The sequence below is a fragment of the Argentina silus genome (assembly GCF_951799395.1).
Source record: "Argentina silus genome assembly, chromosome: 4".
NCBI lineage: Eukaryota > Metazoa > Chordata > Actinopteri > Argentiniformes > Argentinidae > Argentina > Argentina silus.
The window spans coordinates 20,518,153-20,535,526 of record NC_139658.1 but is presented as its reverse complement, the minus strand read 5'-3'; the positions used below and the strand labels follow the sequence as shown (position 1 = coordinate 20,535,526).

At 48.5% G+C, this 17,374-nt stretch overlaps 1 protein-coding gene across 1 annotated transcript; it reads right to left on the bottom strand.

Moving 5' to 3' along the window:
• Positions 1 to 1,279: 1,279 nt before the first annotated feature.
• vapb (VAMP (vesicle-associated membrane protein)-associated protein B and C) lies at positions 1,280 to 16,700 on the bottom strand. The gene is made up of 6 exons (XM_083668716.1): positions 16,467 to 16,700; positions 10,207 to 10,359; positions 6,364 to 6,467; positions 5,145 to 5,225; positions 4,713 to 4,895; positions 1,280 to 3,817 (listed from the first exon to the last, which is right to left on the bottom strand). Exons 1-6 carry the CDS (start codon positions 16,522 to 16,524, stop codon positions 3,659 to 3,661), a joined length of 738 nt encoding a protein of 245 aa, XP_083524842.1. The 5' UTR covers positions 16,525 to 16,700; the 3' UTR covers positions 1,280 to 3,658.
• Positions 16,701 to 17,374: the final 674 nt, after the last annotated feature.

The window sequence follows — 17,374 nt, the reverse complement described above, 5'->3', positions numbered from 1 at the left end:
ATGGAATGGAATGAGACATAGTATCAAACACGCAATTTCTGCCTCCACCAGCCTCCCCTGGCACTACAATAAGGTCCCAGTCTGTGAAGTAAATCACTGGAGCTGGAGTAAATCACTCTGTTGGTGTAAATTCCTCCCTCTGTAAGTATCTTATACTAATATTGTCTATGGAACACTGGCATGCATCAATACACATGAGAATGTCTAGGTATTTCTGACATGACCTTCTCTGAGGAGAGTGAATGTGCAGGTATCTCTGACCTGCTCGAAGATGAGTGTAAGTTCAGGTATCTCTGACCTGCTCGAAGATGAGTGTAAGTTCAGGTATCTCTGACCTGCTCTAAGATGAGTGTAAGTTCAGGTATCTCTGACCTGTTCTAAGATGAGTGTAAGTTCAGGTATCTCTGACCTGCTCTGCGGTGAGTGAATGTCCAGGTATTTCTGAGGTGACCTGCTCTAAGGTGAGTGAAACAAACTGTGATTCTCATCATTCCAGTTCTAGAACATTCCTAGGTCATTTATCTTGGACGTGACATGACTCCCAGCTGAATGTAAAAAATGCAAATGAGTTTTGGGTCGTGTCCCGCACCGAGTCTCCAGCTGTTTGCGACTCTCGCCAACTCAAACACCCGGGATGCTACCGAGGCCAGGAGGCGCTCTAGGGGGTCCAGGGAGCGGGGTCCGGTAGCGGGGGCCTTAACTACCTGAACCGTAGGTGTGGACAGAAACTTCCCAGGGTGTTAAAGAAACAATAACATCAGGTGAACCAACAACAGTTCATTTAACACGACCGGACATTAAACGCCAAGACGCACAGCAATTAATATTCCAAGGGAAATGTGTTTTGACACATTTACAGCACGGCAAGAAGCACAGCCAATAACGGCTATGAGAAATCAACTTTAGAGAGAAGTGAAGTTAATGCAGCCATGGATATATTTATCTGTAGAACATAATGCTACTGGAGGGGAGGCGAATGCTAATTGCTGGTGCTGCATATTTTCTCTCTGTCTTCACTTTGTCTTTGCCAGGAAGAGAACAGTTGCCGTCATCCAGTTGTTTGTTCCCTGACTTCAGACATGCATCAAATGTAATAGATCCAACCTGTGTGTGGTCAGCCACAGTAGAAAATGGTGTGTGTGTGTGTGTGTGTGTGTGTGTGTGTGCGTGTTAGTGTGTGTGTGTGTGTGCGTGTTAGCGTGTGTGTGCATGCATGCAGATGTGTGGTCTCATTAAACACAGGAACAAGAGGAAAATAACTTCACACGCAGACACACACACTTCGGTAGGGGCTTTATTCATTAAGATGCTACATAGTCCAACAAGGTTGGTTTTATACACCAGAGACTACCAGACTAGGAATATTAATCTTATCAGATAGACTTATTTATTTATTTATTTACATACAAAACAGTTGCCTGACTGCGTTCATCACCACGGTGATGGTGAGAGACTCCAGGATAGGTCAGTTTAGTGTTACACACACCCAGGGGGGCGGGGACTCTAGCTCACGCCTGCTCTGCCCTCCCTCGTAGCAACAAGTCATCCTCCAATCACATGTCGATACAGTAGTATACACACCCTCTGTCCTCCAATCACATGTCGATACAGTAGTATACACACCCTCTGTCCTCCAATCACATGTCGATACAGTAGTATACGCTCCCTCTCTCCGCAAATCACAGATAAAGATACAGTAGAATACACTCCTCTCTTCCTCAACTCTACTCACATGTATATATATATATATTTATACACAGTAGGCTTCTCTCTCTCTCTCTCTCTCTCTCTCTCTCTTCAACTCCATACCTACGCTGAGATGAAACTAATTGAAGTGTTTGACATTTTTGACCCATGAAGGAAAAGAAGGAAGCAGATCAGTAAATGACAGCGCATGGATGTCGTCGCAATGTGGTCCCTTCAGGATAAGAGCTTCCAGATGCTTTTTCTTACATGAATAAGAAGAGACAAGAGAAATGTCAACTGAACATGGTGACGCGGTATGGTAGACACCAGGGGACAACATATAATATAGGGCATCCGAATGAACATGGAGTCAATGGCGCACAGTTGTGATGGCTCTAACGTTGAAACAACAACTTCCACCCAGGCCTACTGACAATGAACACGGGGGAGTGAGAGAGGACCATGGTACAGATGGCGTAACAGTTATAGTTTTACATACGTGGAAGAAGCAGGAACGGGAACGGACAGCAGAAAAAACACTCAAATGATGACCGACTGACTTGACATCTCAAAGATGTGCCTGACACACAACACATGTATGGCTTGTAGAAGAGGACAGACAGAGAAGCATTTAGCCACCTCTAGTCCTGACATGGGACGACACAGAACTCACACCAGACAGCAGTAGTGCACCTGACTGTAGCCGGGGGGTGAACTTCATGAATCCACCAACTACTGTTCTACATGCGTCTCCTCCTGCTGTTTTCTCTCTCTTGCTCTCTCTCTTTCTCCCTCTCTCTCTCTCTCTGCCATAGAATAACTTGCCCATACAGGTCACAAGGCTAAAGGCTTTAGAACGTCCAGGAACCAATCAGACAACAACGACCTATTCTAGCCACACCCACCCAGGTTGTCCAGACAACGACCTACGGTAGCCCCACCCACCCACAGCTCCGGAAGATAAGTTATTCTTAATGCCTCAATCCTAAAAACAAAAACGTTAAAATCATAAAAATGCAACAAAAAAACAATCAAAAAAACAATCTGAAGATTGAGTTGTGCAAACCTACATCTGAAAAGAGTTAACAATGATAAAAGCAATTGAATTAAATAAAACAATAAAACAGTTCAAAATCCACGAATCGATGTGGAAGCATGCAATCAAGCACCTGTCCTGTACTGCCAACCAGTTGGGGGGGGGGGGGGATGTTGGGTTGGTGATCAGAGGGATGGGGTGGGGGGGGATCTCATTTCATAAACAAATAAAGAGTCGATCGAGGAGGGGAATCGATCGATCAAGGATGTTCTCCAATCACAGAGGAGCCGGTCTATACAAAGCCTCTGATTGGAGGAGTCAGTTTGATTTGACGATAGAATAGCCCTGTGTGAGCACTGGCACAGCTGGCATGGTAACAGGGGGGGGGGGGGGGGGGGGCGGGGCGGGGTTACGTATGCACACAGCCTCTGGCCTCGGTCACTTAGAGACACAAACCACAAGACGTTAAAACAACATTCACACAACGCACACCGACTCACTCACAACCCCCCCCTGGGAGAATATCAACCCTTCAGTTACAAGTTACTATCAGCTAATCAGAGATCCAACGTTTCCCCCTCCTACACGGCTCATCTGTGCGTGTGCACGTTAGGGAGGCGGGGCCAGAATGATTATGTTGTAACGATTATGTAGAGGCAAGACCTGTAACAGTTGTTCAATTTTTTTTTCTTTTGTTCATAACATGATGACATTTATTTTCTTAGTTTTTTCTCTCTTTTTTTTTTTTTTTTTTTCAATTTCCTTTTCTTTTTTTTTCTTTTTTAATTTGACATAAATGAATGATTCCAAAAACTAGCCGGTTGATATGGCGTTTCTGATGGAGAGTTCCAGATCTGTGTTAGTTTCATCCCCAGCCTATCAGATCACAGCATGCTTTCGACCCTCGCCTCGCTGCCGCGTCTCTGACTCCGCCCCCTACAGCACCAGCTTCCCGATGACCACGCCCACCACGAAGAACAGCACGATGAGGGCCACCGTGCGGATGCTAAGCCCCTCCTCCTTCACCATGCCAACCGAGGACGAGTGCTGGGATGACATCACGTTGCTCTTCCTCATCCGGAGGCCATCGTCTTCCTGAGAGGGGGAAGGCAGAGGGAGAGAGAAAGAGAGAAGGAGGGAGGGAGGTAGAGAGAGTGAGAGAAAGGCAGGGAGGAAGGGAGCGAGAGTGGAGGGAGGGAGGGAGGGAGGGAGAGACATTCATATTGAGGGGGAGAAGGAGGGAGGGAGGGAGAGAGAGGAGGGATGGAGTGAGAAAGAGAGAGGGAGGAGAGAGAGAGAGAGAGACAGAAAGTTTGTGTCCGTTTGTCCACCAGCCTTATCCCTCAGTCAGAGACGGACACATGGATCCACCAGAGGGATGTCTCTGTCTACGTCTAGGTCCCAAACCACGCCCCCTCAGGGGCCTCAGCAGGCGCCAGACCTTAACACACTTCAGTTCCTAGCCAAGGAGGGTTCAGGGGTGTGTGTGTGTGTGTGTGTGTGTGTGTGTGTGTGTGTGTGTGTGTGTGCGTGCGTGCGTCTGTGTGGGTGGGGGGGGGGGGGTCTGTTAGTTTAATCTTCACCTCAGCAGCAGCCAACAGCCATTCCTTCTCTGGCACCACTTAAAGGGGAGGTGGCGGTGGTGTATTTGTGACTCATCGCGACCCCCCTCCCCTTTAACGCTCCATTAGATATGTAAGCCCGGCTTTTGTTTGATACAGTTGGAGCTGCCTTGATCTGTTTAACATCTTGAAAGGAAACAGTCCCAGGTTTCAGCTAAGCTACCACTAGCTTAGCGAGCCCTCCTCTCTTCCTCCCTCCCCTCCTCTCCTCTCCACTCCACTCCACTCCTCCTCCCCTCCCTCTCCTCCTCCTCCCCACTCCTCCTCCCTCCCTCCCCTCCTCTCCTCTCCTCTCCTCTCCACTCCTCCTCCCTCCCTCCCTTCCACTCCTCCTCCCTCCCTCCCCTCCTCCTCCTCTCCTCTCTCACCCTGATCTGTTTGTTTTCCTCCCGTAGTCTCTGTGCCTCCATCTGCAGTCTCTTGCACTCCTCCATGATCCTCTTCACCTCCCCGTCGTCCAGGGCCGAGCTCATCGACTTCATCGACAGTGTGGACGACTCCGACTTCAGCAGGCCCGACGATGACATCATCTTGCTGCCATCCATGTCATGCTGTAGTGTGTGTGGGAGGGGGGACAATGTCAATATTAATGTTAATACAAGTATAGGACTTGGGGCTGGGGCTGGGGCTGGGGATGGAGATGGAGATGGAGATGGAGATGGAGATGGAGATGGAGATGGAGATGGAGATGGAGATGGAGATGGGGCTGGGGCGGGGCTGGGGCTGGGGTATAGGACTGGGCCTGGGCTGGGGCAGAGGGGGAGATGGTTAGGGAAGAGAGAGTGCGACCATGGACCCACCGTTTTTTCGTTCTCTGCCGGCAGCTCAAAGACACACCTCAGCTTAGAGTCCATCAGCTCCTCTGGCTTAGCCTCCTTCCACTGTAGAGAGAGAGAGAGAGAGAGGGAGAGAGGGAGAGAGAGAGAGAGAGAGGGAGGGAGGGGGGGGGGGGGGGGGTTAGAGGGGTTGGTGAAGGGAGAGATAACCCTCCACAGCTGAGCCTTAGGACAACACGGAACACGGAGGAGAGAGAAAAACCACAGCCAGGACCTGTCAGCTCCAGCAGGGGAGACTGGCCTCGAGGCTGACCACCAGGGCCCTCTCTGGGCAGAGGCAGGCTGACCACCAGGGCCCTCTCTGGGCAGAGGCAGGCTGACCACCAGGGCCCTCTCTGGGCAGAGGCAGGCTGACCACCAGGGCCCTCTCTGGGCAGAGGCAGGCTGACCACCAGGGCCCTCTCTGGGCAGAGGCAGGCTGACCACCAGGGCCCTCTCTGGACAGAGGCAGGCTGACCACCAGGGCCCTCTCTGGACACTCTCTGGACCACCAGGAACATTTGTTTTCCTTCCACATCGTCTCCACTCAAATGTTTCTCTCACCTCGATGTCACAATCAGATACACAATGGACTACTATGTTTCACACTCAGCTGTGTCTTGTTTCTTGCCATTCCTCTGTGTGTGTGTGTGTGTGTGTGTGTGTGTGTGTGTGTGTGTGTGTGTGTGTTTGTTTCTCAATCACATTGTCTAACCGTATTCTCCAGAGTCCTGTCAGAGCAGAAAGAGAGAACAACACCAGAGATGATTTACTAGAGCATGCACACTAACACTGGTACGGGTGAGAAACAGACCACACACACACACACTGTTCTGACTCAACACCATGTGTTGGTGTTGCACTGTATTCTCTTGTCTTGGTTGCTAGGCCACAGGTCCTTATCTAGACTGTAGGGCACAGAACAGCAGCCTCCTCTTCCTTCTCCTCTCCCCAGGGTGCGTGTGTATGTGTGGGGGAGGGGGTGTGTGGGTGGGTGTGGGTGTGTGCGTGTGTGCGTGGATATGTGTTTGTGTGTGTGTGTGTGTGTGTGTGTGTGTGTGCCTGTGTGCATGCATATGTACTGTGTGTGTGTGTGTGTGTATGTGTGTATGTGTGTGTGTGTGTGTGTGTGTGTGTGTGTGTGTGTGTGTGTGTGAGTGTGTGTGTGTGTGTGTGTGTGAGCACAGCGAGGGGACACACTCACCACTCCCTCCATGTCGGTCATCTCTGGGGGGGCCAGCATGGACTGGACCATGAACTTGTGTTTGCTCTTCTCGTTGGGGTCGTAGTCGAACGGCTGCAGCATCACTGCAACACAACATACAAGGATGTAAACAACAACAACACACAGGATGTAAACAACAACAACACACAGGGATGTAAACAACAACAACACAACATACAAGGATGTAAACAACAACAACACACAGGATGTAAACAACAACAACATACAGGGATGTAAACAACAACAACACACAGGATGTAAACAACAACACACAAGGATGTAAACAACAACAACATACAAGGATGTAAACAACAACAACATACAGGGATGTAAACAACAACACACAAGGATGTAAACAACAACAACACACAGGGATGTAAACAACACAACACACAGGGATGTAAACAACACAACGGGATGTAAACAACAACACACAGGGATGTAAACAACACAACACACAGGGATGTAAACAACACACAACGGGATGTAAACAACACACAACGGGATGTAAACAACAACACACAGGGATGTAAACAACACGACACAAGAATTATGACAATCACACAGATCTCTTCACCAGCAACTCTAACCCTGCATTCCAGTTTAACTACCAGGATCATAAAGGCTTTAATGTGTATTAAATACCCACATATGTCAAAGAAGCAACGATGAGTTCACCCTGCAGTGCACAAATATGGCTGCTCCCAAGCTTTTGTTTTTCATCGTAACATTACATATCGCGTTAACCAGAAACAGGTGTGTGTGGGGGTTGGAGTATTCTTTAACCCACCGTCGCCCCCACAGCACACTGTGCTGTGTTATTTGATGTCATTCCAATCACCTAAAGGTATTTCAAAGCTGTAACAATGATTTACAATGATCGCTTTCCTCTGTCAGCGTTTAAGCTGGTCTGCCAGAGTTGTGAATGGCTATTGATGGGTGTTCTGTTTCTACCACTCACTACTTTTATAAAAGCAGTACATTCGAATTCAAAGGCACATTAAACATCAATGCAGACTGTGTGGGTGTGTGTGTGTGTGTGTGTGTGTGCGTGTGTGTGTGTGCGTGCGTGCATGCGTGTGTGTGCGTAATTTTCAGGGAGCTGCGGCTAACTTTCATTAAAAACAAACGAGCTCTTCATTTCAAAGCCAGCTCTGGCGTTCTCTGATGTGGCTACCGGGGGGACGGCTCTCGTACGTGGCACATGCCAGTTCCCCCGCCGAGCAGAAACCTCACAGAGGTCCGCAGCGCCCTCAGAACTACGGCAATCAGCAGAGGTCAATAAGGCAAAGCAGAACCAGCCGGCGGAGACAGATTGAGAACGTCCTGTTGCCGTCAGGACCAATCAGCAGGGCCATCCAGCTTCAGTCCTGAGGGACGGGGCTGGGAAACCGGGGGTGAGGGTGGGGGGGGGGTGTAACCGGGGGTCGGTGGGGTGGGGGGACCAGGGGGAGTGGGGGTTGTTCCTTTAGAGGAACAGAGAATAACATATAAAGTCCCCAAATTGGTCAAATGAAGAAAGAAAAGGTGCTTTGAACTACAGACATACATTGGTTCTGACAGAGCTTCCTCTAATAGCGTGATTTGCTATGAATACATTCTCTCTGGGAGTTCATTCATAACATTCATAGAGGTAGGTTAATAGTCAGTTACACTGTGTGTGTGTGTGTGTGTGTGTGTGTGTGTGTGTGTGTGTGTGTGTGTGCGGTCATAGTGGTGTTGTGCTGAAAAGTGTTGTGCTGCTGTTCTAGATCCCTGTCTGTCTGTCTGTCTGTCTGTCTGTCTGTCTGTCTGGCTCCTGATGAAATACAACCATTAGAGGACGAAAGAGGAAGTCAGAAGAGAGGACGGTTCCTTTCCTTTCCTCACGCTAATTAATTAACTCCCAGAAGACATATGCTAACTCCAGCATTAATTATCCCACTTCAGTCTCAGTCTCTTTTAAGCAGACCTGCTGGGGCTGGCGGGGCCGTTCACTACTGTAGAACCTGTCACCTCGTTACTGAAACATAAGAACATAAGTTACCAAACTTCCCAGGGTCTCCAGAGAATCGGGTAAATCCACTTTTAGTTTTGGTGCACCTCACTGCTGGAACAATCTACAGAGTACATTACAGTTGGTTGTTCTGGTTCCTCTCAGGAAATTTATTATTTTGATGGAGGACCTCTTTGTTGAAAAATGCAGTTGTTTTTCCAGATTGTGTTTTATAATGTTGTAATTTTGTATGATATATGATTGTAAATTATGTGTATGCAGAGCTCCCTTATAAAAGAGGCCTTGGTCTCAATGGGAAAATAAAGGTTCAAAAAAAGGTACCGGAGCAGGTGGGGCCATTCACTAGGACCAGACCAGGTAGGAGAGTGAGAGGGCCCAGGACCTTTGATGCCATGCAAGGAGAGAGCTGACAAAGTCTTTTCCCAAAATCCTTTATCCTTCAAAATGGCAAGAGGGGACAGAGCTCTATCACAACTAATAACATAGAATAGAATGGAATACACTAGAATGGAAGACACTAGAATGGAATCTAATTCCTCATGATTCCTTTGAAAGTCTAAATGTCTTGAAGGCTTAAAAGACCTCCTTGAGACAATAAAGAACGTTGTCTAGGTCCCAGAACGAGACCAATATTTGTTGACACAGGGCTCCGTCTGTGAGTTCTAGACATTCTCGCTACATACTTTTCCATTGAGCGCGGCATAACACCAATCAGGCGCAGCACTTCTGTGGTGCACTCCTAGCGTCTAATATTTCGGCGAGGTTAAGCTTCAAAAGCGGCGTGTGTATCTTCAGCTAAGCCTGAAAATGACACAGGAGGGATTTGGCGGGATCCTGTAGCAAAGTGTTGCCTTTCTGTCTCACACAAGTGAATTTCCACATTTGCGTTTGTGCTGCTCTGTTTACAATTACAGGCCAGGGCTCCAAGGGACGTACTCTTTTAAACCTTCGGTCCTTGTTCCTCCGATGGTGGCGTCCCTTAATAAGCCCGTTTCTCGGTTTACCTGCTCACCCGCGATACACATCTTCTATTTAAACTATGTTTGCTTGTTCACTACTAATAACCCATTCAGACAGAGGGGAAATTGCGTTAATGTAGCGCTTCAGACACGCCTTTCAGCTCCGTCTTAAAGGGAACGCTTAGAATGATCAATACAGTTACAGACGCGCAACTGAAGCTGTATTTTCAGTCTGAAAAGGGTACTAGGCTACCAGCACACATTACTAACTACGCTACGTACTGGATACTTGTCCGTGTAAATGCCTTGACTACACTAACCCAAGACTGACTGGACTGTGCCTGTTTGTCGCCCCCTGCTGGTGGCATGCTGCCCCTGGTGACTGCCCGGTAGTGCAGCACACAGTGACACCAGAGCCTGGCGGGTGAAAGAGGAGTCGAGGAGGTGGCAGCAAATAGCAGCCGTGGTAGAGCCAGAAACACTACACTAGACCTGTCTGTTTCAAAGGCCGGGGAGGGGGGGAGGGGAGGTGAGGGAGGGAGGTGAGATGGGGGAGGGGAGGGGAGGAGAGGAGAAGAGGAGATGGGGGATGGGAGAGGAGGAGGAGGGGATGGGGGGAGGGCAGGAGAGGAAAGGAGCGGGGTAAAGAGGGTGAGAGAAGAGAAGAGAAGAGAAGAGGAGAGGAAGGGACAGGAGAGGAAAGGAGGGGAGAGGAGAGCAGAGGAGAGGGGGAGAGGAGAGGAGAGGAGAGGAGAGGGGGAGAGGAGAGGAGTAGAGTAGAGGGAGAGAGAGAGAGGGCAGAGGAGGGGAGAGGAGAGCAGAGGAGAGGAGAGGGTTGAGAATAAGGGAGGAGAGAGAGGAACGTACCTGATACGCTGATGGAGGTCCCTGCGTCGATGACGCCACTGTTTGGCCGGACGCAGTAGCGCCGTGGTGCCGTCGTCTTCACCTTGAAACACACGTTCCTGTCGGTGGGGTTGGCCAGCTTTAGGGTGGTGGTCACCACGTCTGAGAACGGACCTGGGGGGGGGGGGTTGATAAATGTATCGATTTATTGATTGACTGATTGATTGATTGATTGTACAGTAGTGGTAATTCAACAACATCAGCACATCGAAAGGCATAACAGCAGAGAACCGTTGTGTACAGCATCGCCTTCACAGAACGAAGAGAGGGTGGTGTGTGTGTGTGTGTGTGTGTGTGTGTGTGTGCGCGTGCGCGCGCATGCCTGTGTGAGTGTGTGTGTACGTGTGCGTGTGTGCGACCGGAACTGATAGCAGTACTGAAGTGAAATCATGCTGTACGCGGTGGTGGTGTTACATCATGGCCAAAGAATGCAACTGAGGGACAAGATGTCCAAATACTCAGAATACCTAGAGTACTGTAGCCTCCTGCCTAGAGTACCGTAGCCTCCGGCCTAGAGTACCGTAGCCTCCTGCCTAGAGTACTGTAGCCTCCTGCCTAGAGTACTGTAGCCTCCTGCCTAGAGTACTGTAGCCTCCTGCCTAGAGTACTGTAGCCTCCTGCCTAGAGTACTGTAGCCTCCTGCCTAGAGTACTGTAGCCTCCTGCCTAGAGTACTGTAGCCTCCTGCCTAGAGTACTGTAGCCTCCTGCCTAGAGTACTGTAGCCTACGGCCTAGAGATACTGTAGCCTACGGCCTAGAGATACTGTAGGCCTGTGTCTTCAGTGGGGGCTACTGCTGCTGCACACACATGCAGAGTGGAGGTGGAACAGTACCGTACTGTAAACTGAAATGGCTGTAGCTGTCTGCAGCAGTTATAATCCTCTTCACATATCAGAGTCTGTTTCAGGCATACAGCATGCTGCTGATGTGCCCGACTGGGTTCAAACCCGGGTCTCCCGTGTTAGCCCAGTGAGCTGAAGCCTAAGGCATGAGCTTGAGGAGCGAATGCGAATCTTCTGGTCTGAGGCGAGGTTACTCATCACTGAACCACCTCCCTGTTCCACTGACACGCAGGCTGGATACCAACATGAAGAATACAACAGCATCCTGCTGACCAAAGGCAGGATTCCAACAAAATATATAATATAATATATACCATTTAGCTGACGCTTTTATCCAAAGCGACTTAGATTGCAGTGAATGGATACATAACATGATGAAACAGCGGCATCATGCTGACCGAAGGCTAGATACCAACATGAGGATACAGCAGCATCCTGCTGACACAGAGGCTGGATACCAACATGAAAATACAGCAGGCTGGATACCAACATGAGAATACAGCAGGCTGGATACCAATATAAGAATCCAGCAGCATCCTGCTGTGAACAGGCTGAATCAGAATCAGAATTATTTTATTTGGCCAAGTATATTTGCACATACAGGAAATTGACTTGGTGAGGTTGGTGCATGGGACAAAAAAAACAATAGCAAATATTGACAAGAAATTTACAAAATAGCAAAATGGATACCAACATGAGAACAAAACAGCGTCCTTCTGACACACAGGCTAGATACCAACATGAAAATCCAGCAGCATCCTGCTGTGAACAGGCTGGATACCAACATGAGAATACAACATAGTGACACTACCTCAGTCATTAACATTAGCTCTACTACTAACCTCCGAGGGGGGGGGGGGGGTGAGAGAGAGAGAGAGAGAGAGAGAGAGAAAGGCAGAGCGGTGAGAGGACAGAATGTTTACGTCACAGGCTTCTTCTCCTCCATGTTAATAAGTAGAGCAGCTGATATAATTAGGCCATACTAGAGTATGTTCGTTCACACCTCTGGGCCACACTAGAATACTAGACACCTCTGACCTAGCTACATAGATGACTAGCATATTATACTAGCTAAGTCACAGTCAGGGGTAGCTGATCTGAGGGCAGCATGTTTCAGGTGGACCACATCTCTGGGTCTGACAGCAGCATGTTTCAGGTGGACCACATCTCTGGGTCTGACAGCAGCATGTTTCAGGTGGACCACATCTCTGGGTCTGACAGCAGCATGTTTCAGGTCGGCCACATCTCTGGGTCTGAGAGCAGCATGTTTCAGGTGGACCACATCTCTGGGTCTGAGAGCAGCATGTTCCAGGTGGACCACATCTCTGGGTCTGAGGGCAGCATGTTTCAGGTGGACCACATCTCTGGGTCTGAGAGCAGCATGTTTCAGGTGGACCACATCTCTGGGTCTGAGAGCAGCATGTTTCAGGTGGACCACATCTCTGGGTCTGACAGCAGCATGTTTCAGGTCGACCACATCTCTGGGTCTGAGAGCAGCATGTTTCAGGTCGGCCACATCTCTGGGTCTGAGAGCAGCATGTTCCAGGTCGACCACATCTCTGGGTCTTCTGGGGTCAGGGTAGCTGATCTGAGGGCAGCATGTTTCAGGTCGACCACATCTCTGGGTCTGACAGCAGCATGTTTCAGGTGGACCACATCTCTGGTTGACTGATTGATTCATTAATTTCTTTCTGGTAACCTTCTTTCTGACAACCATCTGTGAAGGCTAAGGTAATGACTGCAGGGGGAGGGTTGACAAGGACATAGTTACCCAGCCAGGTGCAGCCCTATAGCATATCAAAGCTATTCAGTAGAATAGCCTTTATTTGAACAGCTTTATTCCATTTGCTCCTAACTGCCGGGAATGAATGTCTTGAATCACAGGGAGCTCCAACTGTGTCCAATTTGTTTCTAATAATGTCTAATCGTCTAGAAATAGCCAAGGTAATGGTAATGGCCGTCCTTGAGGAGAACAGAGACATCTGAGGTAGCAGTGTTTGTGTGTGTGTGTGTGTGTGTGTGTGTGTGTGTGTCTGCACATGTGTGTGTGTGTGTGTGTGTGTGTGTGTAGCGGGGAAGGAAGTAATACTGGTAGCCCCAAGTGACTACTTCAGTGTCTACCAGCTATCTTCTTTACTTAGTCCAAAAACTGTCAAATCACTCTCTCTGTGCAGGGGGGAGGAAGTAACACTCGCAGCCTAAGGCCATGGCTGCATACCAGCTAACTTTCTTACCTGGGCCTAACCTTGGCTGTGTATGTATGCTATTATTTATGTATGCTTTATTTATCCAGGTAACTTAAGATATGAATATCTTAAGTTATATATCAAGGGGGCCCTTCTTTCCCAAGGCCTAGCCTGCCCCGGGCTAGGCTATCTGTCTGTCTGATCTCTGTACAAACACAAACACTTCCAAGTTCACACCCAACCAAGCCAGTTCACACATGCACGCCTAGCGCTCACTGACTGAGGAGCAACGCCAACACAGTGAACTGAAGCAGTCGTGATTTCAACAGCCTGATTTCACTGGAACATTTACTCCGAAACTGCAGGACCTGCAGGACAATGCTGGTCTGGTGTGGAATTGCTCAACAGGAATCCCCTTTGTTTCAAAACTGCGAATCACGAGGGCGAGGTTAAAGCAAAGTGACACAATACAGCGACAGGCCTACAGCATACCTGTGTGTGAAACCAGTTTGATAGGATGCTGAAAGGCTTGGGAGCAGTTGTCTGCAGGCAAATTAACCTGTTGGTAATCAAGTTAGATCGGTCACGTGATCAGCTGTGAAGCTGCAGCCATGTGGAGAGACGGAAACGACACAGACGATGGCCTGGCCGCCATCTTTGTCTTGTTGTTGCTGCCACCGAATTATTAAACAACCAAGAAGCGTCGGCACCCTCTCGTAGCTCTTTCCCGAGTGCGGACCCTTTGCTTTACAGCCCTCCGTACACTTCCCATGGAGCAACATGTTGTTACTGTAGTGCTACAGGGGGTTTTAACTGCTCAACTGGATTTAAAAACTAGACTTAGACATTCCACGGGACTAAGAGAGTTCAGTTTGAACAAGGGCGAACAAGACCTCAGGGGGGAGAACAGCCACCTGAGAGACTGCATATAGGCTAGGCTACCGAAATAATCTTAGGCCCTACTACTATCAAACTATACTACATATAGGCTACCAGAATAAGTAGTCATAGACTCTGTCCATATAGGCTACCAGAATAAGTAGTCATAGACTCTGTCCATATAGGCTACCAGAATAAGTAGTCATAGACTCTGTCCATATAGGCTACCAGAATAAGTAGTCATAGACTGTGTCCATATAGGCTACCAGAATAAGTAGTCATAGACTCTGTCTATATAGGCTACCAGAATAAGTAGTCATAGACTCTGTCTATATAGGCTACCGTAATACAGCTTGTCTATTAGCTGTAGAGAGAGGGCAGGCCGTGACTCCGGGGGAGAGAAAGGTGCATTGTGAATAGAGATGTGGAAGTGAGCTGTTTGGTGAATTAGGACATACATTAGGTTCTAGATAAGGTTTCACACCACAAACGTCCAGAGCAACTGACACTTCCCCTCACACAGAGCCAAGATAGAGAGGGAACACACACACACACACACACACACACACACACACACACACACACACACACACAGACACACATCCCCGCCTGGCCCCACATCTGAGGGTTTCACAGAGTAACGACTCATGCCACTAACTACCGTACACCTGATCTACAACTTCCTGAAAGTGTTTCTGGGAGAGTGTCCAACTGGCCAAGTGAAAAACCTCAGAAAACTCTCCTGTAGGGCACATATTTGATGCTGTCATCCCCAAAGGTGTGTTTTGACAGAGGGGGAGTGACATGGGCGCCTTTGGTGTGTGGTTTCAGACTAATTAACAAAGGATCTGGAAGGGAGAATTAAGGGGGTTCTCTGAGCTCTGCAGTAGCATATATTAGGGCCCCACAGACCAGAGAGCCACAGGGGGTTAGTAGTCTGGCTGTCAACAAAAGCCTACTGTAGCTTACAGCTGGAAACTTACTGGTTTGACAGGCGGGGTTCGAGCCTGGGTCTCCCATGGCAGGGCTACCTCATCACGAGAGTGTGACACAAAATCACCTCTGCTGCACTCGACTAGCATGCCACAGGCCTAGCTTACTGTGGGACACTCTAGCCCACCACGCACGCCAGGTGATCTGATTCCCTGTCAAAGACTTTAATGAATCATTCAAGTGTTGCAATGCAATGGATACTAGATGGATGAATACAGCCTTACAAACCTACTGGGCTCCAATTGAACAGTACAGACCTCTTGGTTATCGATAGAATCAAACCGCTCGTATGCCTGAGCAGCAACACTGTCATTACTCTCATAACAACATTGTAACATGTAATTACATAGTAATAATGGGGTTTGTTGTAATAACACACACTGCTCAATCACGTGAAAAAGGCCTGTTTGGTTTAGGATTTCCTTGGGAAAGTATACGCGTGTTTCTCTATTAGAATTGATCATATTTGCCAAATGAGCCAGAGGTTACTGGTATTTGCTGTAATTCAGACTAATCAATACCTGATATCAATATGAATAGCCATTAGGTCCACTCAAACCATCCCACTACATTAGGTTCTGTTTACACTGTACTGATGCAGTGAATGACCTATTGGGCTAGTTAGAATGTTGTGATCAATAATGCTTCCAAAAGATATTGTTCAGTAGAACATTATGCTTCTGGTCATGTTACAAATTGAACAAAACAAATGTCCCACGGCTACAGTGTTACACAGTGTCCAGTCCGGTCACGTGCCAGGATAGGCTCCATCGCTCGAGAGCTGTCAAATCATTTAGCAGGAATGACAGCTGGCTAGCCTAGCAAGCTACCTGGCTAATGATGGTGCAGACAGACATACATAGCTATATTGCTAGATTGTAGCGTAACTGAAACGCATTATTGAGTTTTGCCCAATGCACATTAAATATAATGTTGAGATAGCGGGTTGGCAGTGACATCTTATTAGGCAGCCAGCTGCAGGGTAATCGACAGCTGCAGGAATGTCTCTGGTCTGGTCGGGCCTGGTTGGGGACGGGTAGGGTAACGGAAGCTGGCTAGCTAGCGCAAGCTAATGATCCAGCTAGCTGTCATCTATTACAAGCAGGGAATGGCTAGCTAGCTACTCTCCTGCTAGTAGCAGACCTCCCAAAGCTTTCTATTCGTTGACCCGTTATTCTCTCCTAAATAAAGGGCATATAACGACACTCCGTCCCCTCCTCATTACCGTAACATGGCCCTGTCACTACCCCATGTACCCCCACCCATGGCAGAGATGGCTCCCCCCCTCCCTCCAGAGTTTGGGCCCTCCCCTCAATCTTACCTCGGAATTTCATTTCGTGCTGTGGCTCCAACAGCAGAACCTGGTCTTGCCTTGCCATCTCCAACCGCTTCGGAGGGGGTTCTCGCTATGTCAGTGGTGTCCGTAGAATACTCCTGCTATGGCGGTGTCAGCTGGCGTAATGGTTGTAGTTATTGTTTTATGATAATTAGCTATGATTATCCTGTCCCCCGGTCACTGCAAATAGCCAGGGTGCTACTGGAGCTAGTAGCGGCTGTTGTGATGCAGCAGGAAGGGAGTGAGAGAGAGGCTCGGCGACGTCACAGCCCCTGCATAACCACTCACCGCGGAGTGTGAAGGGGGGATGAGAGAGGAGAGGAGAGGAGAGGAGAGAGCAGGGCAAGGGGAGCGAGGGGACTGGGAGCGACCAGACTGGCGACATCTAAAGCCATGCTCATCAATCATATACTGAGCTGTCTCAAGTATCATGCACCTGCAGTGTGATGACTTTTTATGGGATGCTCCATATATCAATACTCCTCACTGTTGTATGTATTGATGGTCCACAGGTAATAAGTGGCAGCTGTGTCAGAGGACCAGACAGGTGAATTAATCTGATAAATGAATTGCCCCAATGACAACAACAACTTAATTAGCTGTGTCCTTGTGTTTCCTTAAGACATGTGGAAAATGTCACCTCAAACTACTGAAGGTGTGAAAAGTCTTGGTCCTCGATCCAGCCCTATGGTTCACCTCTGGTCAACAAGACTCTACGCTTCATTCCTTGAATGATATTAGTTATATTAACAAGTTATGAGTTATAAGTTAACTGGTTATACGTCACCTTGGTGACCCCAGTGTTTGGGTGTTGAGAGGTTGTCAGGTGAACGTTCTGGCCCCTCAGCACTATTCAAAGTGCAGCAGGAGTCCGCTGCCCGTCAAATGCATAC